General features: G+C 42.2%; 1 protein-coding gene across 3 annotated transcripts in view; it reads left to right on the top strand.

Annotated features, from left to right (window-relative positions):
* The first annotated feature begins 17,864 nt into the window (after positions 1-17,864).
* Positions 17,865-26,529, top strand: part of LOC147430649 (uncharacterized) — a 70,774-nt gene continuing 62,109 nt past the window's right edge. The window contains exons 1-2 of one of the 3 annotated variants that reach the window (XM_086493245.1): positions 17,865-18,091; positions 18,872-19,489. In XM_086493245.1, coding sequence (XP_086349371.1) covers positions 18,920-19,489 — 570 coding nt within the window. In that variant the 5' untranslated portion in view covers positions 17,865-18,091; positions 18,872-18,919. Of the gene's footprint in view, positions 18,097-18,161; positions 18,326-18,871; positions 19,490-26,529 lie in introns of those variants that run through there. The other 2 variants (XM_086493244.1, XM_086493246.1) reach the window with 2 other exon arrangements.

Here is a 26,529-nt window from a genome sequence, read left to right as displayed (position 1 = left end):
CGTTGCTCCCATCGATAGGTTTTCTTTGAGCCTTTGTATACACAACCTTACGTTCCTCTGTGGTATAGGATTTGAAATGTTCAGGTTGTGTAGGGTGTAAGTTAGTGGGGTCTTGTTGTTTTGTGGATTGTGATTTCACTTCCAATTCCTTTTGTTGTTGAGCTAACTCTCGATTTTTTCGTCTCCTTACGGTACGGCTCAACTTTGGCTTCTCTGTAGCCTCTAGTTGTGCGATATCAATGGGTTGTGAAGTACACCACATAACGCTTTGAAGGTATTCACCTTAGTTATCTATCAACTTCCGATGAGCATCACGTACCCCTATATAATTAAGCCATTCCGCGGTAGATTTCTTTTCATTTATTCTAGCATGCACATTTGCTCGATATCATCGCCTCTTATATCTCTTACTCTTTTCGTCTAATTTTTTATTACGGCCGATCTCTACTAAAGAGTCACTAGATGAATTGCTTCTTGTGTCTTCTGCTCCCTTGGATAGATTGTCATCTAGGGTACCACTGGGCCTCGAATGGTTTATCCCCACATTTGCACTAAGATTTAACTCAGATTCTTTGTCCTCGGAGTCAATTTCAATTGATGATTCTGACCCCAAATCGTGTGGGCTGTAGTCTTGTGAGGCGCTACTGGTTTCAATGCCAGTCAAAACTTCATATTGTAGGTCATCAAAAGCTACATGCATTGCTTCTAGCATATTTAAGGGTACGACTCGTGGCATTTCATCCCCCTCAGGTGTTACCCAGGTCATCCCCCTATTTCCCCAAGTGTCTATGGTTGCTGCTAGGTGGACCCAATCCACATTGTCCTACTCAATCATCCCAGGTAGTACATCCATATAAGGAGAATCTTCCCCAACATCAGTGTCCGCTTTATGCGTGTAGCAATACTGCAATGGGACCGAGTGAACTGTGGTGTCAGATCTATGATCAATTATAAACCTATTCCTAGGGGATGTGCTAGACTAGTTACAAGATCCACTTGAATGACAGAATCTTGGAACTGCAGGTAGACATGGTTTTTAGACCAGTCATGCACCATTTTTGCTTCCCTCATGAAAGGGCGTCCTAAGATCATCTCCGATGCCATAGTGTGCTTGGAGAAATCCATAACAATGAAGGTAATTCTTATTTTATTGACAAAGACCTTGATCTTGAGATCTTCTAGCATCCCAATAGGTTTAACAATAGACCCATTGGCCATATTCACTACTATGGTTGTGGTCGCAAGGTGAGGTCTTCCTATAGTTTCCTAGCAATTGCTAGTCACAATGCTAACCCCAGCGCCACCATCAAGGATTCCCTTCACAGTTAATCCCTTAGTAGTGATTGGTATGGTCGCATTGGATGCATCACCCTCAAAGTATTGTCCCAACTTGTTAACAGGTATTTCTATAACAAGGTTCTCATCTAGGTTGGGTTGTGGATCTAAGTGTTCCTCCTCTATTGGCATCTGCCCAGCTCCATCCATCTGTGCAAATTGTGGTAGCCCAAACTTTAGTTCTCCATTGAGGAAGGCTCGAAGAGCTGAGACTAGCTCAGGGTCTTTATATAGTTTGGACATGATGGTGGTTCTAACTTCTGAAGACATGAAATGTTTAACATCACCTTTTGGGGACGTGGGAAAGATGGGATCTCCATTTCTTCGATAGGATCAGGTAGTCCCTGTGTAAACATTCTTTCCATCAAGAAGTAAGTACGCCCACTTTCCCATGACTTTAAGTCACTTTCTTCTTGGATGACACTAGGTATGGCTAAGGGTCTATGGACTTGGTGAGGTTGTTGTTGCGTATGGAACACGGTGTCTGTAATCTGGATCTTCCTAGGTGCTGGTTCTAGATCCCTTTGGGTATCTTCTACCAAACTCCTTAATTGCTTGACCCGCTCGATCTCCTCTGTAGGGTCTGGATAAGTTCCTGGCTTCTTCTTGGATCCTGGCCATTGTGGCTCATGACGATCTTCCTCTTTGGTTTCTTTCCTAGTGGTCGTTTTGATCTCCATGGTTTCACCTGAATCATAATCCTCTTCAACATCGTTCATATATACGGGGTCATCACCAGTCCCTATGTTGGTCTTTGAACTGGGGTCTGACTTCGCTGCTTTTTGTTATCTCTTCCTTCGTGTTTTCTTCTTTTTCTGAGATTGGGCAATTGATGTCGTGTCTCTTTCTTCAAGAATATAATTTTGTTTTTGGAGCATCGATCGTGTGAGTACGTTTACTGTTACCAAAGGTGTACTTTGTGATGGTTGCTCAGTAACCTCAATCAAGTTTAATGGCGTGATCTTTGGTTCATTTGGATTATTTGGACATTGGGCAATCAAATGATCTATGCCACATCGATTACACATGAGTATTGGCATTGTAGACGTGCTTGCTTGATTGATTTGCAGTAGTGTGGCGTTCTTTTGTAGCCTAATAGGACACTCGGTCACACGATGTGGACCTCCACACTCATAGCACTGAAGAGGTGGTCTTTTAGCATTTTAATTGATATTTTGGCCTCTTACAGCAAGAGCAACTACTTGATAGACAGGTTTGACTTGTTCCCAATAGTCCTCCATGTAGTATTGTGGACTTTCTTCAAGCGCATCCATCCCATAGGCAATATTAGGGTCTATATCTTCCTCACAACCTTCCAAACAAGCAATAGATGACTCACAACCCACTTGATTCACAGAAGTGATTCTGGGATGTGGTGGTTGCGGTCCTAGCACTTGAGGTGGTAAGGGTGTTGTTTGAACAACATTTTGGGCCCTAGGGACCGTGTGTTGTGACGTTTGTTCAAGAGGTGCGGACAACATCAATGTAGGCACTCGATGTGTGTATGTCCATGCTAAGGTTGGCCTATTGACCATCGTGCACTTAAATACTATACAATCCTTAGCTTGATGACCATACCTCCCACACAGGCATTGCAGTTCCCATTGAATTTTACTCTAAAAGTAGGGCATTCTCACTGGTACTATGTGGTCCATAGCATATTGAGCACCATTGTTGCTCCCTTCTTGGATACATATGATTGTTTTGCGAAGCACGATTGTCTCTAAGACTCTCTTGAATGGCCTTGGTGAGATCTGCTAAAGTCATCTCAGATATCTTTGGCTCCTTAGCAATAGGCTTTAGGGTCATTGGCTGATGCCCCGATGCTTGCGAGCTAATAGATTTAGGCTTAACAGACACTCTTTCTCCTTGAATCATTAAATTATCCTCCAATTGGATCGCATTGGTGGTGACTGCTTCCCAAGTGGTGATACCTCTAATGACTAGGCCATTGTAGATATCCTCATGTCGTAATCCCCTACTGAATCTATCAAGCAATTGATTATTATTGAAGCGCTCATTTGGATTACAACGAGAATTCAAATGCTTCAAGCGATTAATAAAGTCTCTCACCGACTCTCCTTCCTCTCGTTGGGCTTTTTGGAGCTGAGAGGCTACACCCCAAAGCACTCCCTGTATTCTTTTAAGAACAGTCTCCTAAGAGTAGGGTAAATCGTTTTTTCTTCCACCCTTAGGGTTCTATACCAATCCCCCGCCTTCCCACTTAAGGTTAGGGTTAAAGCATTACTCTTATGCAGGTCATTGTGTTCTCCTAGAGAATCATATATTTGTTCAAACACTTTGATATGCTTTCTCACATCCCCGTATCCACTAAATTTTTGTGTGAGCTTGGCTATTTGTACTGCTTTACTTCTAGGTTCTCTATTAGGCATGTTACGCATATTCTCAGCAATAAATTGACCAATAGCTTGAGCAAATGTTGCCAAGTCACCTAAGTGAGCAGGCACCGTGGGTGAAGGCGCTCCATAGACTACATGTGGAGTAGGTATTGGCATTGGGCTTGGCGCATAGGAAGCCCTTGGGTTCCACCTTTGGTACGGTGTTGTGCCATGTGGCGTTCCAAAGTTCATGTGTGGCCCTAGGCATAGCAGACGTCGGATGTGACATGCTAATGCTAGCCAGTATGGTCCCATGGTAATAAGAGCTGGGGTGTTGTGGTTGTGGAGTATAGGTTGTTGAAAAAATGGGAGGGGTAGGGGCTACATGAGTGCGATGACCCATAGATGCATACGATTGGTACACACTTGTAGGGGCCGTTGTCGGCATTGAGCTACCATGTAGCGGTGCTTTACTAAGAAATGAGATCTATGGCGTGTTTCTTGGCATGCCCATCATTGGGGTAGGCATGGTAGCCGTGGTGTCATCAAGGGAAAGACGAGCTAAACTTGGAAAAGTAAAGCTATCACTTGTAGGCTCAGATTGCACTGAGACCCCTGGCAAAACAACATATGGGGGATCCATCGGACTTACCGAGGGAGTCTCCATTTGCAATAAGGTTGGTTGTTTAGCCTTCCCTATATCCAAGCACAATACCTTTCAACACCTTATTAACAAACAATACACAACAGAAAAACAAACTCCTTCTCAACACACACACCTTCCTTCTCTACCTTTCCTACATTTGAAATTGCACCACAACGCAGCATAGAGTGCTAATCAAGCTTAGTGTAAGGCATTTCCCCGCCAACAAAGGCACTTAGTGTAAGTCTCTCGCACGTGTCAATGCAAGGTACTTGCCGATACACTGTGTGTGAGCCACAAATGGCTGCAAGCACACAACTACACTAATCTAGCAAGCTCAAGAGAGCAAGGGTGTGTCACTCACCACCCTACGCTCACCTTCGTGGAGGATTCCTCGCCGCGAAGAAGAAGGAGCTACTGTCGTTCCGTGCTCAATTGCCTCGCCGCCACCGTGCCTTTGTTGCAATGCCCGATCGCACACACTCTCTCTCTCTCTCTCTCACGCATACACACACACACACACACACACACACAAGGAGATGAAGAAGAAGAAGGTGGAGATGGAGAAAGAGCACTCTTCGATTGCACAAATGAGAGAATGAATGAATTTTAGGTTTATGTGACTTTTATATGAGCCCGCCCCATTCACACTTGGGCGCCCATACTCAGCCAATTAACTTTGAATGTTCCTGTTAGAGTGCACCTCTCATCGGCGATCGCTCTTACTCTTTTCCTATTGGACAGACAAGCCCAGCCCATGACTACTAGAAGTGGAAGCCAGTGGTTAACACTTTGTTGTCAAAGATATCTCAAGGGCGAGATTTTAATTGATTTCCTTCTAACTTCTTTACCCTTCCATAAAACCTTGTAGAACCTTGTTCAACAACTCGTGCCAATTGATGCCCAAAGAGTCTTCTATTCTCGTTCATGGAGATTTAGTGAGAGATAAATAAAGATCCTTTTTAGTTAATGGAGATTGAGAGAGAGATCGAGAAAGCTCCTTTTTAATTGATGGAGATCAAGAGAGTGAGAGAGGAAGCTCTCACCTACAATCCTCCCCCATTTCTTATTGCCTTGCTCATTGAATCTCTCCTCTCTCACTCGTTGCCTTTCTACCCTCTTGAATTAGCTCCCCAAAAGTTTCTCTTCCTTTAGCCTATTTTTAGGCATTCTTATAAAAACCCTCGTGTGTTGTGAGTCCACATGATGACATGGAAGTGGGACCTTTGGACTGTGTAGAATCTTATAGCTATAGAGCCAAAAGGCTATGCCTCAACAGTTGGCCGCTTCTCACTAATGTAGCGACTTCCATTGACATGGCAGTGGGACCTTTGGATCGTGTGGAATCCTGTAGTTATGGAGCCAAAAGGCTATGCCTCAATAGTTGGCCTCTTCTCACTAATGTAGCGACTCCATCCGGGCTTCACACAAGCACTTGCGAGCCCATGAGGCCCTCATCCCCTCCCCCTTCATTGCTCGCACATGAGCTCCCTCTTTTCTTTTGTTTAATTCACATTGCCCTCATTTTTACCCAATGGGTGGGAATAAGTGGCCCAAGATTCCCATGAGGTCTTGGGGAAACCACAAAAAAGGGCATGCATATTGAACAAACCCTTTCCAAGCACCACATGTTTTAGCTTTTTGGCCCCGCTCCTATTGTGCACATCCTAGAATCAATGTAGTCCAAGAGACAACCTTTTGAACAACAAGCTCCTCAAGCACTTCTTGTGCTTTCTAAAGTGCACCACAATTGGCATACATATGTACCAAAGCATTGCCAAGCACAACATGTTTATCAAGCAAGGCAATCTCATCGTGAAGCAAAGTTCTCACTAAAGATGTATCTTTTATAATTTCTAAAGTTTGATGCAACCTTTTATTGTAGACCTAAGTGTGTATCCAACTAACTTGATACAAATCCTTGTTCTATGCACATGCTTTTAGTCTAGTCACAAAAGGTTTGTTGCTTTTGACTTCTTGTGATGCTTTTCCTGTCTATGCTTCACTTGAGGAAAAACCTTATCCTGAACATACATGAACCCCGTTAAGGCAATGCTCAAGCAAAAGTCACTATTTCCTTGCAACTCCCAGCGGGTGCTTAGCACTAATTGTGAGGCCAAGGGCTAGTGGGAAACTGGCATGGGGGATGCCCTATATGAAGGAGCAGAATTGTTGGGTGGAGCATTGGTTTCCACACCCTTTAGCCTTTCTAAGTATTAGAGCTTTAGTCTATTTGTGGCTTTTGAATGCATGCACTATCGTGGTAAATACCACCGTGGAGAAGAGGAAGGCATCTCAAAGCTGTGGTGCACGTGCAACCTACACACACACACACACACACACACACACACACACACACACACACACACACACACACACACACACACACACACACATTATGTTTTTATCAAATTGCATGAAACGTTGAGGGGAAGGACTCGCCAGGTGTACGTTGGGTTGATGGTTGTCTAGTCTCTACACTATGGCAAATCGAGCTTGCGAGAGCATTGGGCTCACACATAACCCCCCCCCCCCCTCCCCTCCCACCATCCTGTGCAACTATTCAAAAATTTTCCTTAGGGGTGGCCAAGGGTCTAGTCCCCCACAAAAAGGTATACCGTAGCAAGTCTCAAAACTAATACGAGGCCCTTAAACTTCGTACATCCACCAGCTTCAACCTTGGAGCCGGAGGCATCCCGACAATGAGTAAATGTAGTAAATTTCTAGCAACACAATAATTTATAGGCTTTATAGTCAAAGAGTATTTCAATAGACAAACACACATCTAGTTTTGAAGCCAAGCTCCGTTTGGTAGTCATAAAGGCAAGGCTGTGTATTTACAAAGAGACTTTCGACAAAGTTGGGCAAGCAAATTCAAAAATTGAAGCTATTACAGCTTCTAAGGGCTATCCCGCATGGTAATTTGGTGGCCATGCACTTTGGGGGATTTGTGATGTTCATAATCGTAGCATATCAGATTGTAGTGGCTCATGTTAGTGTTGAGCTCTGATTTGGCATGGCCAATTGATGTCCCTAGTTGCAGTTTCTCAGTAGCAATCATTACATCAATTTGGAAAAGCTTTGCAAGGCGATGCTTTATATAAGGTATGCATTTTTTCTTGTTAACACAACACTACACAGTGTATTCACGCATGGACATGCATCATACTATTGATTTTGAAAATCTTGCCCACTGTTACACTGCAACGCGTGATACTCTTATGGAGGGTACCCGCACGACAACTAGCACGGACTACAACATAGAATTTCTTGATCTTCAAGAATTTAGAGCATTGCAATTTGAAACCAATTTTGCTCATTTGAATGAGAATGTCAATAAGATTTCCAATCTGGTACTGCAATACATGCATCAGCAAGCCAAGGGCCCTCCAAGTGAACGGCCTAGGATTTTTTTGGGCTCTAGGCCTGAAAATCCATTCCCTAATATGCCGAAGTAAGGATCCAATCCAGACATGTTTCCAATTCTCACTTAGAAATCGGTGGATGAGTTGTCGAAAAAATAGGAAACCAATAATGCACTGCAAACTAGTTTGACACTTAAAGATAAAGCCTATAAATGGTGGATATCTCTCAAGGACATGGGCAATGTACCGTGCACATAGGCTGCCTTCAAACATGTGTTTATAAAAGAAATTATCCTACTAATTAGAAGGACATAAATTGGATTGTTTGGGATAAATGTTCTATGCATCTTCTTCAATATATCTCACATTATAGAGATGTTGTCCTCAAGATGGAGGGTCTAGATGCCTTCTTATAGGTATGCGGGTTCATCTGCGCGTTAACTCCTAAGCTTAAGAAGCATGTTAAAACCTGAGATCCGAAAACACTCGAGGAAGCTATAATATAAGCCCATATTCATGATGATCTAGAAGAAAAAGCATTGCATAACACACATATGCATAATACTTTGCATGCACGTGCATCTCATGGTCATAATAGCAGAAAACTTGTAGTTTCCTCATATGTTAGGAATTTGAAAAATCAAAGAAAGATAAGTTATGTTTTAATTGTTTGGGAAGCACACGTGGCAAAAAGGATCATCGGGAAATTTGTTGCATCGGGTAAGAAAAAAGCTATGCACATAGTGCAATCATAAGAAAAAAGTTGTGCACATAGTGTAATTGCTTCCCTTGGAGTCCTCTTCTCATTATTTTAATGTGGAAGTAACACATATCGAGTGTCGTATTATAGTCTCTATTTGACAACCAAATTTTGGCCCAAATGAGCTTGTGAGAATGCATGGCTCTATCCAAGGTCACAAGGCGAGAATCCTGATGGAGCATATTTCATCAACTATATGTTAGCGAAACATCTCAATATGCTTTAGTCACATAGTTTCCACCACTACAAGGTAGCAATGATAAATGGCCATGATGCTAAAGTGTAGGATACTCAAGTTAAAGGTGTATTTATTGAGATCCAAGGATATAAGACAACTTTGGATTTTCAAGTAATGAAAATCTAAGGACAAATGTGGTGTTAAGTCACGAGTGGCTGCATGTGTCATCATATTATCGTAGCTATGAGCATAATAGTTTTATGTTTGAATCCAATGGTGTGCACATATGTTACTGTTTGGGGGAAAAGATGTGCCTTCCTCACCGCTCATTTGTACGACTGAGCTTATGAAGCTCTCTTCTAATGATGAAATAGAACAACTCTTTTTATATTACACTTTGTGTCATTTTTAATCAAGCATTGATATTAATTTAGTCATGGTGGAAGATTCATCAATGCCACATGATTCTCTTCCTTCTCTTTCTACTTGTCTGTCACCATGAAAAGAAAATGTTGATAATAAATTGAAGGAACTTTTAATTGAATACAAAATGTGTACCACTAACACATCTTGTGCCATACAACATAGATGTGGTTGTATGTAATAAGTCTGTTAGTAAACCTATAGAATGAGTCATTCTGAGGCTATTGAGGTGGAACGTTAGCTTGATGACTACTTTAGTGGAGGGTTTATTCAACTTAGTTCTTCCCCATGGGCATCTCCCCTTCTATTGGCGAAGAAAAAAGATGGTATCATGGTCTAAACATGATTACTATTAAGGATAAATATTGATTGCCATGGGTTGATGAGTTGTTTGATAAACTCACCCATGTCCATATTTAATAAAAAAAGATATGCAGTTAGGGTATCATCAATGAGAATTAGGCTTGATGATATACTTAAAATTGCTTTCAAACAAGGTTTAAACATTATGAAATTTTGGTTATGCCTTTTGGTTTAACCAATGCGCCAACTACTTTCATGGTGCTCATGGACAATGTCTTGAAACCATATTTGGGCACGTTTGTCATTGCTTTTCTCAATGACATCCTAGTGTACAATGCATTTGAGGAAGAGCACTTACAACACCCGAAGTAGGTGTTTGATTTTCTTATGCAAGATAAATTATATGCTAAAGAATCCAAGTGTGATGTTTTGAAGGCAAGAATTCATTATCTAAGGTATGTAATTTCTGTTGTAGGTCTTCATATGGATCAATCGAAGGTGGATGGATGCCATCCATGAATGGACTTCTTCAAAAAAATTTAAGGGATTTACATGTTTTTATTGTAGGTTTGTTAAAAACCGTGCTAGAATCATTGTTCCTAAGATGGACCAATAAAAAACCAAGGGAAAAACATTTCATTGGGGAGAAGCTCAACACAAAATCTTTGATGCATTTAAGGTTGCTCTAACTACTACACCCATCTTAGCTATTGTGGATCCAATGAAACCTTTTGTTCTTGAAACATATGCTAACCAAGCTATTGGAGCAATTGAAAGGTCGATGGCTTTTTAAAACAAGAAACTCGATTCTGCACATCATAATGGTTTTGCTTATGAAAGAGAGCTACATGCAATTGTGTACACTCTGAAAAAGTGGAAACATTATTTGTGGTGCTCAAACTGAAATAGTGTTTGACCATGAAAGCATAAAATGGTTTACACAGCAATCTGACTTGAATGATCCAAAGGCCAAGTGGGCTGAGATTCTTGAGGAGTATGATGCAAAGATTCAATATCATAAAGGATGATATAATGTGGTAGTTGATGCTCTTAGTCGAATGCCTGAGATTAACTCTCTTTTGTTCACAAAACTTAAAAGTGAGTTTTTGGAGTCTCTTAAGGGTATTTGTGAGCATGATGATACATAATCCAAGGTGTGCAGTCATGTCAATAGGAGGGATCCTTTTCACTTCAATGATGGTACTGTGTCTACTTTCTCCATACCCAGTTCTCCTCTTTCGAGTGATTAGTTGACTAGGTGGAAGAATTTTTCTATTGATGATGGGTACCTACTCCATGAGGGGAAAGTTTGTGTATCGACAAATGCATAAATTCAACATCAAATTCTTTATGAATATCACTACAGTCTGAGTGCATGACACCTAGGCATAATGAAGGCTTATGCACTCCTACGACAAAAGTCTTACTAGTAAGGCTTACATGGGTATGTTCAAAACTATGTCTTGCATTGCCAAAAAATGTCAAGTTAATAAAGTAAAGCACCTGAAGAAGGTAGGAGGTCTCTTGCATCCTTTGGAGATTCCCAATGGTAAATGGGAAAGTATCTCTATGCATTTTATTGTGGGTCTACAAACCATTGTATGAGGTCATGACTTAGTATCGGTGATTGTAGATAGGTTGAATAAACTTTGTAAATTTATTCCAACCAAGTCAATCTCCAATTTATTTGTTGATGATTTCTATTGCAACAAACGGGAGCGTGGCTACCCTGCGAAATACCCGATAAAACACAATAAACAATATAAAACAGGCTAATCGGCATACCTGGCACAATCACGTGGTCGCATGATCGCAAGGTACACGAACAGAGAGAGACAGAGAGCGAGAAAGATTAAGAGAGCACGTGCAGGCGCACCTCCTAGAGCGGAGTGCTACGTTGGCACGGCGAGAGAGAAGAGAGGACGATGAGAAAAGCAACGCAGACACTGGGTGCAATCTCCCCCCGTGCAAGAGTGAGCATTTCCCTCTTGCACGTATTTATTTATAGATTTCTTGAATGCCCAAAAATGAGTACAAACTGGTCGACCGGTCATAAATGGCCAAAGCTCATAAAGAGCACTTGAATAATAAAATGTACATAAAATATGATATCCTTTTGCAATAGCTTAGTCCGGTCAAGCCTTTTCCACCTGTCACAGCTGCAATAAATAATAAGATATCAATTCCATAACATACCTCTCCGTTGGAAAGCAATTGTCCTCAGTTGCGAAGATAAAAATCTGCAAACAATACTTGTCAAAAACAATGATTAGTATGTTGTGTCAAAAACATCACATAAAAGAAAAATTTATGAAACGAAACAACATTAGCTTATACCTGCCGTCATCCACATACTACCTATTCTCGTGTCCCATACCACTAGAATAAGCAGTATATGTCATATCCTGATGAATCAGGATATCATTGGTCACACTCATCATTAATCTCATAATGTCAAGTCTCATCACATAAACACTGCCATAATAATCACCAGATACCAAATCCCAATCCAATTCCAATTCCAATTCCACAATATCAGTCCAAATCCAAATCACTTTCATTATGTACCCGGGTAACAAAATCATACCAGTTACAGTGGTGGCCAGCCATTGCAGCATGATTTTGTGATTGGTGTTGCCTAAATCGGCGAATCTAAACCAATAAGACGTGTTGCCTAAATCGACGAATCTGCACTAATGCTGCCTAAATCGGCGAATCTGCATTTGGTATTGTTTAAAAATTCATGAATCTGTAATTTTCAATGTGTTGCCTAAATCGGCGGATCTGCACCAAGGTGAGTATCTACACACTGCCTAAATCGGCGAATCTCTGTGTATGTGACCAATGGACTAGACCGGGCATAAAAACATAAAAATGTACTACCTGTTTCACACCACATTGGAGTAAGGTTGAGTAACAAAGTACTGACAAACTGGTATTTATCGGAAAGCACCTCAGCACATGTGAGTAGCTTCATATCTCAATATGAAATGATCGCAATAGCAATTTCAAGTATTGGCACAATGTTAGAGAATGCAGGTAATTAAAAGAGCCATGCCTTCTTTCAGAAAATAAATGGTAATCAAGCTGATAGTTAAGCCAAATGTGGTGAATTTATGTAACGGTGTCGTTCTCTGTGGAATGGTATATGTGTAGGACTTTGAAAATCATAGAATTTTGAGAGAGTCCTATTAATGTATAATTGCTTGTGTTTACGAGAAGATTTTTCAAAACCAAAAATTGAAAATGCGGAGAGAACTCACCTGTGTGCTTTTCGTAAATCATTGGACTCTGGATGATGTACTGCATCTGAAAATATGTACTAGTTTGTGCGTGGGGAGAGAGGTACAAGTAGGAGACAACTGTAACTAGAAAACTGACACCAAAGTATAGTTAACAAATTCAAAATGTGTTAATTTGGTGTGAATAATTGTCCATAAAATAAAAACATATTCCGCCTTATTAGTTTATAGACTGGATAGGGAGAGGATGACAACTGAGTAGGAAGAAAAACTCTGCAGTTTTAATGTTAATAGCTTAGGTCCACTAGAGTCACAAACAAACATAAAATATAGGAACCATTTTCGATTTGATTGTATAACGCAATTTAAGAGCCAAAGTTACACTGATGACTTACAATCATTTATTATGATTAGCCTTGAATCAATTAGAAAGTTAGACGGAAGTAATAAATTGTTGATTGTTTGTTTGTTTTTGTTTTTTTGTTTTTTTTTGGAATAAATGGAGTAGTCCCCTTGATATCGCGAACTGTTGTCTCTAAAGTGCTTAATATTGTAAGAGTTATTATTTATAACTGTTTAAAGGGCATTGACTAGTGTTTAGTTATGATATCACGAGCATACATTATGTAAAGGCCATACTATAAAGAGTAGATTGGTCCAACAAATAAGGAAAACAATGCAAAATTGATTTGACCTTAGCGGCTCTTTCAGAAATTGCCAGTTAGATGTCAAAATATGTAAAACAATATGCATCAAGAAAAATCTTGGCAAGACCAAAAACTTAAGCTTCTCTTTTAAACTTGTACTAGGTATGTAGCATGAGAGTCTGCAGCTTAGACAAATTACCTATAAGATCAAACTAATACAATACTTATGGATCTAATACAATGTATGAGTACAAAAAATAAAATGAAGTAAAGTGAAAGATTAATTGAAAGCCTAAAAACGCATCATTATTGTCAATATCATCAATGTCCGAGGATATCTGACTGTTGACCTAGTCGGAGGAAATATTGCAGCAGTCGTTGAAGAGCTTCATCACTGTCTGCCTATATAATTATCCTTACTCAGAGGGGGGAAAGAGATTAAGTGAAATGAAACGTTATATTAAACATTCTCAAAGGGCCAAAATATGAGGCCGAACTGATACAATCCGTGTGAATCTAATCCAATGCCTTGCTTGGGTACAATTTAAAATGAAGTAAAGTAGAAACCCATCATCAACAGCATCGTCAATACCCGCCTCTGTAAGTAGGCGTACTAGGAGGAGAAAGAGGGAGAGTGAAATGAAAAGAAATGCTATCACTCGTCTTCAAAAAGCTTATGAGACCCCAAACTGATACAATCCTTAATGATTTAATGAATGCGTAGGTAGTTAAAACAAAATGAACGAAGGTGAAAATTTTAAAACGAAAAGGCTAACAATGTCAGACTAAAATCATCGTCATTGTCAATTCTCGTACATGCTCTATAGCGGCCGTTGTCGAAGAGCGAGCTGCATAAGTCCACGGAAGAATCAATCTCCGCCTCGATAACTAGTCAAAGGAGGGGAGGGAGGGCACCATTGTGAGGGTGGAAGATACACCAGACGAGAGGGTGTGTCTCAGCACGAGAGAGAGAGACTAGTTGAGCTTGGTCTTGTCAGCCAATTGGCCTCACAGAGAGTCGAGAGGGAGAGAGAGATGTTACTGTGGCAATGCGAAACAACACCCCAGTTGAGTCCCACGCTATTCATGTCCCCGAGCACGGGATTTTTCGTCTCCCTGGCATTGCATTTCTTCACACAGATGGTAGATTATCCCGACGTGTGTCTTGGGCCATGTTTCCTCTTCTGCTCTTTTACACCCTTTAGCCTAGGCCATGTAGGCCCTTTCCCATGCTGTCTGCATCATGGCAGGGGTTAGAATTGGCTCCCTAATATTCTTGAGGCCCTCCCGCCGGCCTCCAACATGCCCACAGAGTTTGCCCACAGAGTTTGTGCTTCTTGGCAACAATCTTTGCATGCCTCACAAGTTGCCAATAGCGCCTCACAAAAGGCGGCTAGTTGCAGCGTGATTGGAATATGTTGGTAGTGCACCTTTGTAGCAGCTTGCTGGATCATGGGCTGATGAATGAGTCATGACCTACTGCAGCATACCGACAGGAGTGTGGATGTCGCATGCAGCCAACAGACATAACCAAAGACAGGCATGCATCAACTACCTAATTTGGTCTAAGGCGAGAGTGAGAGAGAATTGGACTGCGCCTGTAGTGTGTGTAAGAGGGACGGTTGCTACTTGTTAACTGACCACCGCCGCATGTTGCATGGCAACTAGCCAAGGAGAAGGGGAGAGAGAGTTGACGGTGGGCTGCATCAGGCCGCCTCTGCTGGTGGTTGGTTGGACAAGAGGGGGAGTCACGAAACCATTACAGTGGGAGACAAGTACAGTGGATGGACATAGAGAGTGGGAGGGAAGTACAATGGTTGTCAAGTTGGAGTGGAGGGAGAGAAACAACAGCGGTATAAGGCTACGGTGGATGGCGACTGGAGTTAGGGAGAAAAAGAGAGACTAGAGTTGGCGGGTTGCATGCAACTCAGTAAAAGAGTGTCATTGGCCGTAAATTTGACTGGTGTTCTGGCGCCTTTAGTTGCATGCAGACTAAGGAAGAGGCCATAGAGAGAGAGAGACTCACTGCCGCACGTAAGTGATGAAGGCTCTTGGTGAGCAATTGACCATCCAGAGAGAGGTAGCGGCACATCAGAGACGGTGCAACTGGGACCATTGCATGCTGGCAAAAAAAATACAAATAAAAAAGAATTTGCAGGTCCGTGCAGAGTTGCGTGGGTAGAGGGTTGCAGCGGCAGATGCAAAGTGCCATGCTCAGGGGACACCTTCTTGCCCGATTTCGAGAGTCTGCCTTTCCCAATTAAAATAAAAGGTCGTTTTTAATGGGTTTTCTTCCTCAGCTATTGTCACGCCACTTCTTTTCTTATATGACACTACTCGGTGTGCGCCATCCACTCTTCGACACTTCTGTAGTGGTACATATATGTCCCTTGACTCCTAGGTTGTCCCACGACATCCTATGTGATCACCCCGCTTATACTTCGCAACAATTATGTGTGGAATGGTGATTGAATCTCCCGCTTGAGGAGCATGCTTCAAGTTCAAACCTCATCAAAATATCCTTCCTATGACAAAGCTCCTCCAATTTTTCTCCTATTACTGTTCATCTTCGTCTACAATACAAATCCTATGATGATATTTATAGTGTTTGTAGTATAAAATTGTCATTTATACTATCTTATTTAGATACCTTTCACTAATTACAAATTAATGAAGGATTAACACCAAATTTGCATGAAAAAGATAATATAAAACAAGGACATCGAATTATACATTTTTAAAACCAGGAGAATACAATAGCACTTAGCTTTTGGTTATCCAAATCTGCAATCTTTGGAGCGTAGCCTCAGCTCTGATACCACTGCTACAAACGGGAGCGTGGCTGCCTTGTGAAATACCCGATAGAACACAATAAACAATATAAAACAGGCTAATCGGCATACCTGGCACAATCACGTGGTCGCATGATCGCAAGGTACACGAACAGAGAGAGACAGAGAGCGAGAAAGATTAGGAGAGCACGTGCAGGCGCACCTCCTAGAGCGGAGTGCTACGCCGGCACAACGAGAGAGAAGAGAGGAGAGATGAGAAAAGCAATGCAGACATTGGGTGCAATCTCCCCCCGTGCAAGAGTGAGCATTTCCCTCTTGCACGTATTTATTTATAGATTTCTTGAATGCCCAAAAATGAGTACAAACTGGTCGGCCGGTCATAAATGGCCAAAGCTCATAAAGAGCACTTGAATAATAAAATGTACATAAAATATGATATCCTTTTGCAATAGCTTAGTCCGGTCAAGCCTTTTCCACCTGTCATACAATAAATAATAAGATATCAATTCCATAACATCTATAGGTTATATAAATTGCTCAACAATATTGTACAATTGGGAACACAACTCAATGTCAATACTGCAGATAATTCAAAGACGGATAGGCAGACTGAACATGGTAATCAAGGGCTAGAGGATATGCTAAGAGCGTTCATTAGCAAGAAGCAATCCGATTGGGAAGACTATCACTCTATTTTGAAGTTCGCTTATAATAGTGCAAAGCATGTTACGATTAAGTTTAGTTCCTTCATGCTTATGTACGATTTTCAACTTAGATCGCTAGTTACGGTGGGTTGGCTATTGAGAAAATTCAGCAAGTTAAGGACTTTATCCAAGACCATATGGATATGCTGAAAATTGCCCACAAGAAGTATGCTAAGGAGAACCATCGACACATCACTTTCACAGAAGGTGAAAAGGTATTCTCACGCGTTCTAGAGCATTCAGAAAGTATAAAAGTCCAGTTATCTCCTAAATATTGTAGACCATTCAAAATCCTCAAGTAAGTTGGAGATTTCTTTATTTGTGCACTGTCATATTCATCTGGTTTTTCATGTACGTCATTTATGTAAACGCTTACATAGGGATGCCAACGTAATTGATCATTACGTTTTGGTCTATTTCATTGAACCTGTGTAACTTATGTTCTTGAAGATACACCACATCAAAGTCATAGTACAAATCCAAAATCACAAGTGAGATAATCTAGATGGATCAATGATCCCTTTTAACATTGAAAGAGATAATGTTCACCAAGAGTTGTTAGGATAGGAGGAACCTTCACCAACGATGTGCATTTTTGAATCACTGCGATGCTCTCGTAGTCTAGATTGTTCACGTTCATACGCCATCATTGAACCGTACAACATATTTTGTATGGAATCATGAAAGTCACTTGATGAAGGAGCCAGTTAGTTTTCCAAAGGAAGGGTCAGATGGTTCCTGAGTGGGTTCTAAACGTTTAACTGGACTACCTCTACAACACCCATATTTTCATTTAGGCTTATGCAGGGGCCCATCCACAACTTTCTTGTAGCTAGATTAGAGCACTCCCCCATTGACCTGCACAGATAATTGCTCCTTTGTCTGCATGCCCTTGAAGCAAATACTAGCTACAGTCGGTCTAAAAAGTGTTCAATTCATGTGTGGAGTGGTTGAAGCACCTTCCAACGAAAAAGCAATGTGTATTTACCGGTTAGCTAGGTGGATGTATATAGGACACACATGCCGCCTCTTGAGGGACCTCCAAAGGTACCTTTAGAGGGCCTATGGGGTAGCTCTCTTATGGAACCCACTTTCCCTTTGAAGTTTCTGCATTCCATCAGGATGTGTGTTTTTTTTTTGGCCATGCTCTGAAGTATGATGCTTATGCTCACAATTGCTGAGGTCCGTACAGGATGAATTTTACAATGACTTAGTTCTGCCTCCTCCTTCGACATGAAGAAATAAAGTTTCTCTCCAGCATTGTGTGGTAATGTTGGTGTTTTTTGATCCTGCACGCTGAGGATCTCTCCTTCCCAAGCAAGGCAGCCTTCTCATCTGGGCTTCGAATGCTTTGCAACACGTAAGGCACGCGTTCTCTTTCTCTCCTCTGCTTGCTGTTTAGCTACACACACACACACACACACACACACACACACACACACACACACACACACAGAGTATGTGGGTGATCGGAAACTCAGCTGTTTAGTTAGTTCGGCGGCTATGCTTCACATCAAAAAATAGCACGGATGTGTGTCTTTTGGACTTCTTAAGCTTCAATTGAAAGGATTTTGAAAGTGTACAACACTTCAAGGTAAAGCTGCATACTATTTATCAGCCTTTTGAGTGCTTGTAGAGTATTTTGAATGCACCATGATGCACGAATAGAAAAAAACAGACCAAATTGCCGTTCCCAGTGACTCATTGGCACACTAAACATGGATGAGGCTGGCAAGGAGTTCTCATTTTTGGTTTAGGATGACCCAAGAAATGATCATAAGTTTCTAGGTATTGGAGTGTATGCTCCATGGCTGCATGCTGATGAAGATATTGCATGTGGCATTAGTTGTCAACTCCTAAGCCAGTAGGAACCAGTTACACAACACCGATTACATAGACATATGCCAAAAAGTGCAGATTGGGTGCTTAGAACAAAGAGATGGACCATTACTTGAACTTGCTTAATGTATGCTCACATTTTGAGCTTACGTGATCAGAGGTCAAGAATATGTTATCAGTTGTGTGTGCCTAAGCATGACTTTATGCATCTTTGGTATGCTTACTGATTCATAAATCTACGTATGTATCTGTACATCACATGATGAGAGAAGAGCTTCTTATGTATCTCACATGTGTGCAGAGTTTTGAAACATAAAAGACGTTTCAGTCTTTGACTTCATACATCAGTATGTCAGGCCTATCTTTGGCAGTGGGGCCTCGTGATGGAAGGACACCTACTCAAGCAGAGCAGAGCCTTACAGCAGGTTTAATGGGTTCTATGAGAACCATTGAGTTGCAATTGGTAGCGTTTATTGTGGTCTTCTCAGCTAGTGGCTTGGTCCCACTATCAGATATTCTCTTCCCGGTGTTTGTAACTGGATATCTTGCTGTTCTTTCAAAATTCGTATTTCCTAGCCGTCACAAGGAAGGTGGCCGCATGGAGGTTTTTCATGGCAGCCGCAACTTTCAACTCTATGTTATGCTTGGAACAGGGATTGGGCTTTTTCTTCCACTTGCTTATGTGCTTGGAGGTTTCGCAAGAGGTGATCGCAATGCAGTCAAGGCATGCACACCACAACTCTTTCTCCTTTCTGCACAAATTTTGAGTGAGAATCTTGTCAGCAACTTGGGTGTCTGGTCCCCCCCTGTGCGGGCATTTTTGGCTGCCATATATAACACACGCCGGATTTTCTCATTGGCCCATTGGGTTGACATACATTATAACAGCAAACCTTTACCTTCTGAAGCAATGTTTAAGGTATGTGCTTTTCTATGTGTTTGTGAGCTGTCTAAGTTGGAGCATGTCAATAAGTTTGCAATAACAAAAATGACATAGGTGTTGCAAATGGAAGGTTTATTAACATCGACTGCTTAGAAATTCATTAATTTTTCTATCTTGTCCATGACTTGAGGGTCAAAGTCCAGAGGAGTTTTTAAATGGACTAGATTGCAGTGTATGAACTATTAGCTGGAAGGTTGGATCCAAGTTACTTGAGATGATGGGCAAACCATAGGACAATTAAATGTAGGCATGGAGATTTGAAATGAAAGGGTTTTACATTTGGGAATTATTTCTGGGAAAAAAGATCAAAGTATAAAGATTGTTTGCTTTTTGCAGATATAGATCATCTTATTTTTTGTAAGTTACAGAGTATCCATTATGATGAGATTTTTGTGAATATTGTGAGATGGTAGGTGTTAAGTGCATGGGTCAGAACAAGTCATGAACTAACATCACAATTGGGTGGATTGGGGGGGGGGTTTAAGTTGAGGATGGGCTGCAAGGGTATCGGTCACCACCCCAAATTGGTCTCCTAGAGGGGTTTTCGTTGGATTTCGCCAGGGACTCGGCTGCCAAGGGAGCCTTTGTCAAATGCAGCGGAATTGAAGTGGTGAAGATCTAGACTTTACACTTCCACAAATCCTTACTTCTTTCCTAGCTTAAATGTGTTCTACTTAGTAGGAACGATGTTTCCTTTTATTTCTTCATAGAGAGAGAATGAGAGAGGTAGAGATGTGTAGAAGGAGAGAGAATGACACCCGATGATGGGGTCCCATCCAACCCTCGCAAGGGCCCACTCACACAGTTGCCGATGTGGTATTTGCTTTAGATTGTGTAAACGGAATGTACACACATGCAATATGTTACAAGCTTGGACACTCCAAGCGAGAAATCAATAGCAACACACGAACAAAAACTTCAAAACCACTAAACTTTTATAGAGAAGAAAAGAAGAAGAAGAGAATTTTAACGTTGTAGGAAACTATCCCAAGAGACCTTAAAGATCTAGCCGACGAGGAGTTGAACTCAAGACCTGTTATTCAAGAGGGAAAGGGCATAACCAATCTACCACACTTGGGAGAAAGTCGACACGACATTGCAGAGTTTTGCTCCTAGAAGCACTCGTCCCAAAGATTGGTGCTCCTTTCGATGTTTCTTTATCATTAATCACTGCAAAGTACAACTCCCAAGGGTCCTTTGCTCTCAGACTCTGTGTCCAAATGCTTTGCAGAGTGAGGCCCCAAGGGTCCATGTAAACATGACAATGGATGCCCAAAAGCATCAGGTTCAAAAGCATCTTGGCCCAAAAGCTAGCGCTAGGGGCTGTCAGCATGTTTTGCGGAAATCCGTACAGGTGCCACGTCAACAACGCAAATTGTGGAGGTCCGTACGGTCTGCCACATAAGCAACGCAATTCGCAGGTTCTGTACTACTGCCATGCCATCATTCCTTCACACTTCATTTAGCCTTTTGTCCCTTGGGCCCCATCGGATAGGACCCCATAAGTTGGTACAACTTAAAAAAATGGTGTTCTTTCATTTTTGGTCTCTTGGATTGATTTTGCAAGTTGATACTTCTTCAGCATCTTTCAATAGGGCTCCGACCACTCTGTCTGAAGTCTGTCCTTTAGGTCATGCGATATCATCACTTTTGTGACCTACCCTCCTCTTGAAAGAAATGTAATCGTCCTTGATTACGCTTGCAAAACCAACATAAGCCAAAAACGAGTTCAACAGACATTGACTCTAAGTACGGGCGCACTAGACAACTCATATTTAGTACTTGCACGAAGACGACAATTATTGACATTCACATCACTATCCCCGTCGAGATCTTAGATGAGAATCATGATCATCGTAACTTATTTAGCAATCACATCCAGATCTCACCGATCTTCAGCAGATGCCAAGATTGACTAAATCGTGTTCCTATCATATCTTTGCATTTCACATTTCAATCAAACAAATCATGTCCATGACTATCCCCACAAGACAATACATCCCCGATAGCATGCAGTTCACAAAATCACACACTTAGTTCACAGTGAACACTTGTGTTTCAATCATTTAATCTAGGCATCTCATTCCATGCAGAACTCTTGATGCACTACAATTTCATTCACTTAGGCATCACATCCAGATCTCACCAATCTCTTAACAGATGTCGAGATGCACTAAGTTCAAATCACATTCATTTTTCATTCACTTAGTCATCACATCCAAATCTCACGGATCTCTAACAGATGTCTAGATGCTGTCACGTGTGCACTTCACTTACGCCACCACGTGGACATGCTTATGCCATAGTCTAGCATTAGTCTTAGCGTAGGACCTAGTCTGGCACCTTGTGAGCCTCTAGTAGGACTTGCATGCCCATGCCGGTCACTTGCATACCCTCTCTTGCACAGTACAACATTTCAACATGAGCATTTTCTACCATGTGAACCACCTCTTATAGGTCATTTTATAAGCGACTCTCGGAATTCTTTTTAAAAATCATGAGTTTGTTGGAAAAGTAGGTAGGGCAAATTGCTAAAGAGCTATAAAAGAAACCATTGGGCACTCAGTGGAAGCAGAAGAAGCAGGACACAGAAGGGCATGCACCCGTAGCAGAGCAGGCAGGCACCCATAGGTCCCAGCGTTTTCTTAAGGATCAGCCCAACGTTTTCAGCCTCCAGCAATCAACATTTTCAGCCATCAGCCACCAGCGTTTTCAGTTTCAGCCCTTACCCTCGGGAGAACCCGCTCCCACTCGGTTGCAAATCCTCGCAAGATTCCTCATCTACACCCACATCAGCCTAGCGTTTTTAGACTTCAGCAGATCAGCCAACTTTTTCAGATTTCAGACAAGACAGCCTGGCGTTTTTGCATTTTAGCATTAGTGCGACTCGGCGGTTGCAGATCCAAGCCGCAATGCCGCAGCAGCAGTAGATCCCATCAAGAAGTCTAGCGTTTTCAATTTTCAGCCTTGACGCCGTCGTCGTCGACACCGTGGTCGTCATCGCAGATCCCTATCTTGACGACGACACCTTTGTCATTGTCATTGCAGATCCCTATTTTGACTACGACACCTTCGTCATCGTCATCGTAGTCCCGGACTTGACAACGACACCATTGTCGTCATTGTTACAGTCTCCATCGTCGTCGACATCATCGTCGTTGTCTTCGACATAGTCGTCATCAAGTACCACAGCATCAGGACCCCTTAGCATCAACATCCAATCATTGTAGTAGCATTTGTGCAAGAATAAAGAAAGTACTTGCTCTAGCAACAGAGCAAGGGGGCCCTTGAGGGTTGGGACCCGACATACCTGTGTCGTCTCTTTTCTCTCTCTTGTCTCTCTCTTTCTTTCAGTTCAGTTCAATTCTTTCAAGTGACTTAAAGTGTCTCTTGTGTTTGTGTGCGGGGTACTAGATCTGAGCAAATCCTTATTCTCTTCCGCTGTACCACATTGGTATCAGAGATATGTGTGCTTCGACTTTGCGAACTCAAGGGAAGAACCACCAAGAACCCAGGAAGAACCCATGAAGAACCAAAGAACCCAAGCAGAACCAAGAACCCAAGGAACCTCTCCTAATTTTTTTTCTTGAAGAATCTGAGTCTCGACCATGGACTACCAGATCCCATCTTCATTGCCATGTCTTTGAAGAAAGATCGACATCGGATACACGAAAACCAGATCTTGAGTACCAAGATCTCCTAGCCTTGTATGCCGATATGGAAGGAGTTGGAGACAGGATACCTAACCTCTTCTGCGTTCGCATTCGCATGTAGCGTGCATCCATTTCCCTCATCATTGAACCTTCGGAAAGGACTCCGGAACCAAATCTTAGTCCATCAACACCGGTAATGTTTTCACCACAGTCAATGTTCGGGGAACATCTCTTGCGCTAGCAGGCAGAGTCAACACTAACTGGTATAGAGCCCAAGCTGATATTTGAACATCGTGGTAAGGCTGGACAGTGACCCTTACATGGTGTTTGCATTGCCAGCAGTACCCACAACACCAGCAGTACCATCAGTCCAGTCCCTGGTTTTGGAGGAGTCTACATTGGTTTATGCATCCACAGCATCAGAAGCATTCATCAATCAACATCAGAAGTGTAGATAGAAGTTAGGCAGCTGTGCCTCACTTTGAACAGGGGGGGATGTCAGGTGCGCACTTCACTTGCGCCACGTGGACATGCTTCTGCCATAGTCTAGCATGAGTCTTAGCGTAGGACCTAGCCTGGCACCTTGTGAGCCTCTAGTAGGACGTGCATGCCCAGACCGGTCACACTTGCATACCCTCTCTTGCACAATACAGTCATTTCAGCATGAGCATTTTCTACTGCGTGAACCACCTCTTATAGGTCATTTATTTATAAGTGATTTTTGGAGTTCCTTTTAAAAATCATGAGTTTGTTGGAAAAGTAGGTAGGGCAAATTGCTAAAGAGCTATAAAAGAAACCATTGGGCACTCAGTAGAAGTAGAAGAAGTAGGACACAAAAGGGCAGGCACCCGTAGCGTAGGTAGGCACCCACATGTCCCAACGTTTTCTCAAGGATTAGCCCAGCGTTTTCAGCCTCCAGCAATCAGTGTTTTCAGCCATCAGCCATCAGTGTTTTCAGTTTCAGCCCTTAGCCTCGCGAGAACCCGCTCCCACCCGGTTGCAGATCCTCGCCAGATTCCCCATCTACACCCACATCAGCCTTGCGTTTTCAAAATTCAGCAGATCAGCCAACGTTTTCAGATTTCAGCCAAGACAGCCTGGTGTTTTTGCATTTCAGTATTAGTGCGACTCGGCGATTGCGGATCCAAGCCGCAGTGCCGCAACAACAACAGATCCCCAGCAGGAAGTCTAGCGTTTTCAGTTTTCAGCCTTGACGCCGTCGTCGTCGACACCATCGTTGTCGACATCATCATCCGAGGTCGTCATCGCAGATCCCTATCTTGATGACGACACCTTTGTCATTGTCATCGATGATCCCTATCTTGATGACCTTCGTCATAGTCATCGCAGTCCCGGACTTGACGATGACACCGTCGTCGACATCATCGTCGTCGTCGACATAGTCGTCATCAAGTACCACATCATCAATACCCCTTAGCATTAGCATACTATCATTGTAGTAGCATTTGTGCAAGAATAAAGTACTTGTTTTGGCAACAAAGCAAGGGGGCCCTTGAGGGTTGGGACTCGACATACCTATGTCGTCTCTTTTCTCTCTCTTTCTTTCAGTTCAGTTTAGTTTTTTCAAGTGAAGTAAAGTGTCTCTTGTGTTTGTGTGCGGAGTACTAGATCCGAGCAAATCCTTATTCTCTTTCGTTGCACCTGACATATGCACTAAGATCGAATCATCCATAAGACAAAGTGTGCAGACATTTCATCTTTCTCTACATGTCTCTAACGCATGAAAGAGCACATGTCTTCATTTCAATCAAGGAAGTTTCCAATTCAATGCCCACAATTCATAAAGTCGTTCCGCAAAATACTGTTAGCTAGTCAGTATCCTAAAATCTCAAAGAGAAATTAGCGACTTTATTCAATCTAGTCAATCTGTGACAAAGGAGTGGAGTGGCTCGCCTCTTGTGCAGTCCGTAACGCACTAGAGTCAACCTTGCTGATTCATCGATAACTTTAGGCATAGCCATTCCTAATAGCCCAAAAGCTTCAAGGTACAGCTCTCTCTGAAGGGAATTTGTGAGGTTTTCACGTGCACATCTAACCCTATGTGTACGTGGACAAGCTACTTCGCAAGGGTTCAGTTCAATTCAGTTAGCCTAGATTAGGAACTGATCTGGCACTTTTGTGAGTCTGTTCGCAGATCGTGCATGTCCAGACACTTAGAGTAGATGCATATCCTCTAGTTGCACACAGCATGATCATCAGATTTCCATCAGAACCCATCAAGAGCATTTTTACAGTGCATAGACCTATTTTCCCTATTTTAGCCAATTTTCACTTATTATTTTTAAATGACTTTTATTGGGAACTAGGTAGTGTAATTTTGATAAGCAAGTACATAAGAAACCTAGTGCTAGCATTTATGGTAGAAGAGGCTCTCACAAAGTGATGACGTGGCTACTTTGTAGAAACCCTAAAATGTGCAAACCTAATTTTTGCCAAAAACCCTAATCTTCAGAAACCCTAACTGTGGCTGAAACCCTAATTCTGACGGCAGAAATGCCACCTGGCAGCAGTACGGACTTCCAGGATTTGCGCCGGATTTTGCTGCGGGATTTACGGGCTTGATTCTCAGCTTTTGCGTCAACTGATTTTTGTCTACGCAAATTGAGCATGAGAGAGAGAGAGAATTGCACTGATTTTATTTTATTAAAAGCCTACAGAGAGAGAGAGAGCTTGTGAGAGAAAAGTTCTGCTTTATTTTCAAGCTTTTGGGGCTCTGCTTTTGGCATCCCTTGTAAAACTTTAAATAAGTGGTTTTGGGCACACTTTGCAGAGCATCTGGACGCAGAGTCTGAGAGTGCAATTCTAACCGCTCTCCTGTACTGTGAACATTGATTAATACATAAAGAAATACCGAAAGGGGCGCCAGTCTTTGGGGCCAATATGTCTAGGCACGGAACTCCGTCGGGCCAATGCAAATCTATTGTAAACTGTGAACTGTTTTGAAGTGGTTATTTGGTGCTGTCGTGATTGATTCTTGACTTGGAGTGTCCAAGTCTGTTACAGTGGTATCAGAGCACGGTCGATTTCTCTTCTACGGGAAATCCGATCCCCATTTTTTTTTCCGCGGCACCTATGGCTTCACGCAAGGATCAGTCGACTCCCTCTGCATCTGGAGATGCGGGCAGGGATCACAACAAAGATTCCGACAGAGTATGGCCCGCCTCGGCCTACTCAGGCGGAGCGACGAGAGATGGAGCGTCGTCAATTGATCGGTGATGCAACGAAGATGATGCTCAATTTTGCGAAGGACTCGAAATTGGCAATGTATTTGAGCGAGACTTCTTCTTAGGAACTGCACTAGCAGTGGCAGAAAACCACAACACCACCCCCGAGACCCGCTCT

Source organism: Adiantum capillus-veneris, chromosome 21, assembly GCF_014529385.1.
Source record: "Adiantum capillus-veneris isolate H3 chromosome 21, ASM1452938v2, whole genome shotgun sequence".
NCBI lineage: Eukaryota > Viridiplantae > Streptophyta > Polypodiopsida > Polypodiales > Pteridaceae > Adiantum > Adiantum capillus-veneris.
Note: the sequence above shows the minus strand (reverse complement) of the source record. Positions and strands in the feature narration are given on the sequence as shown.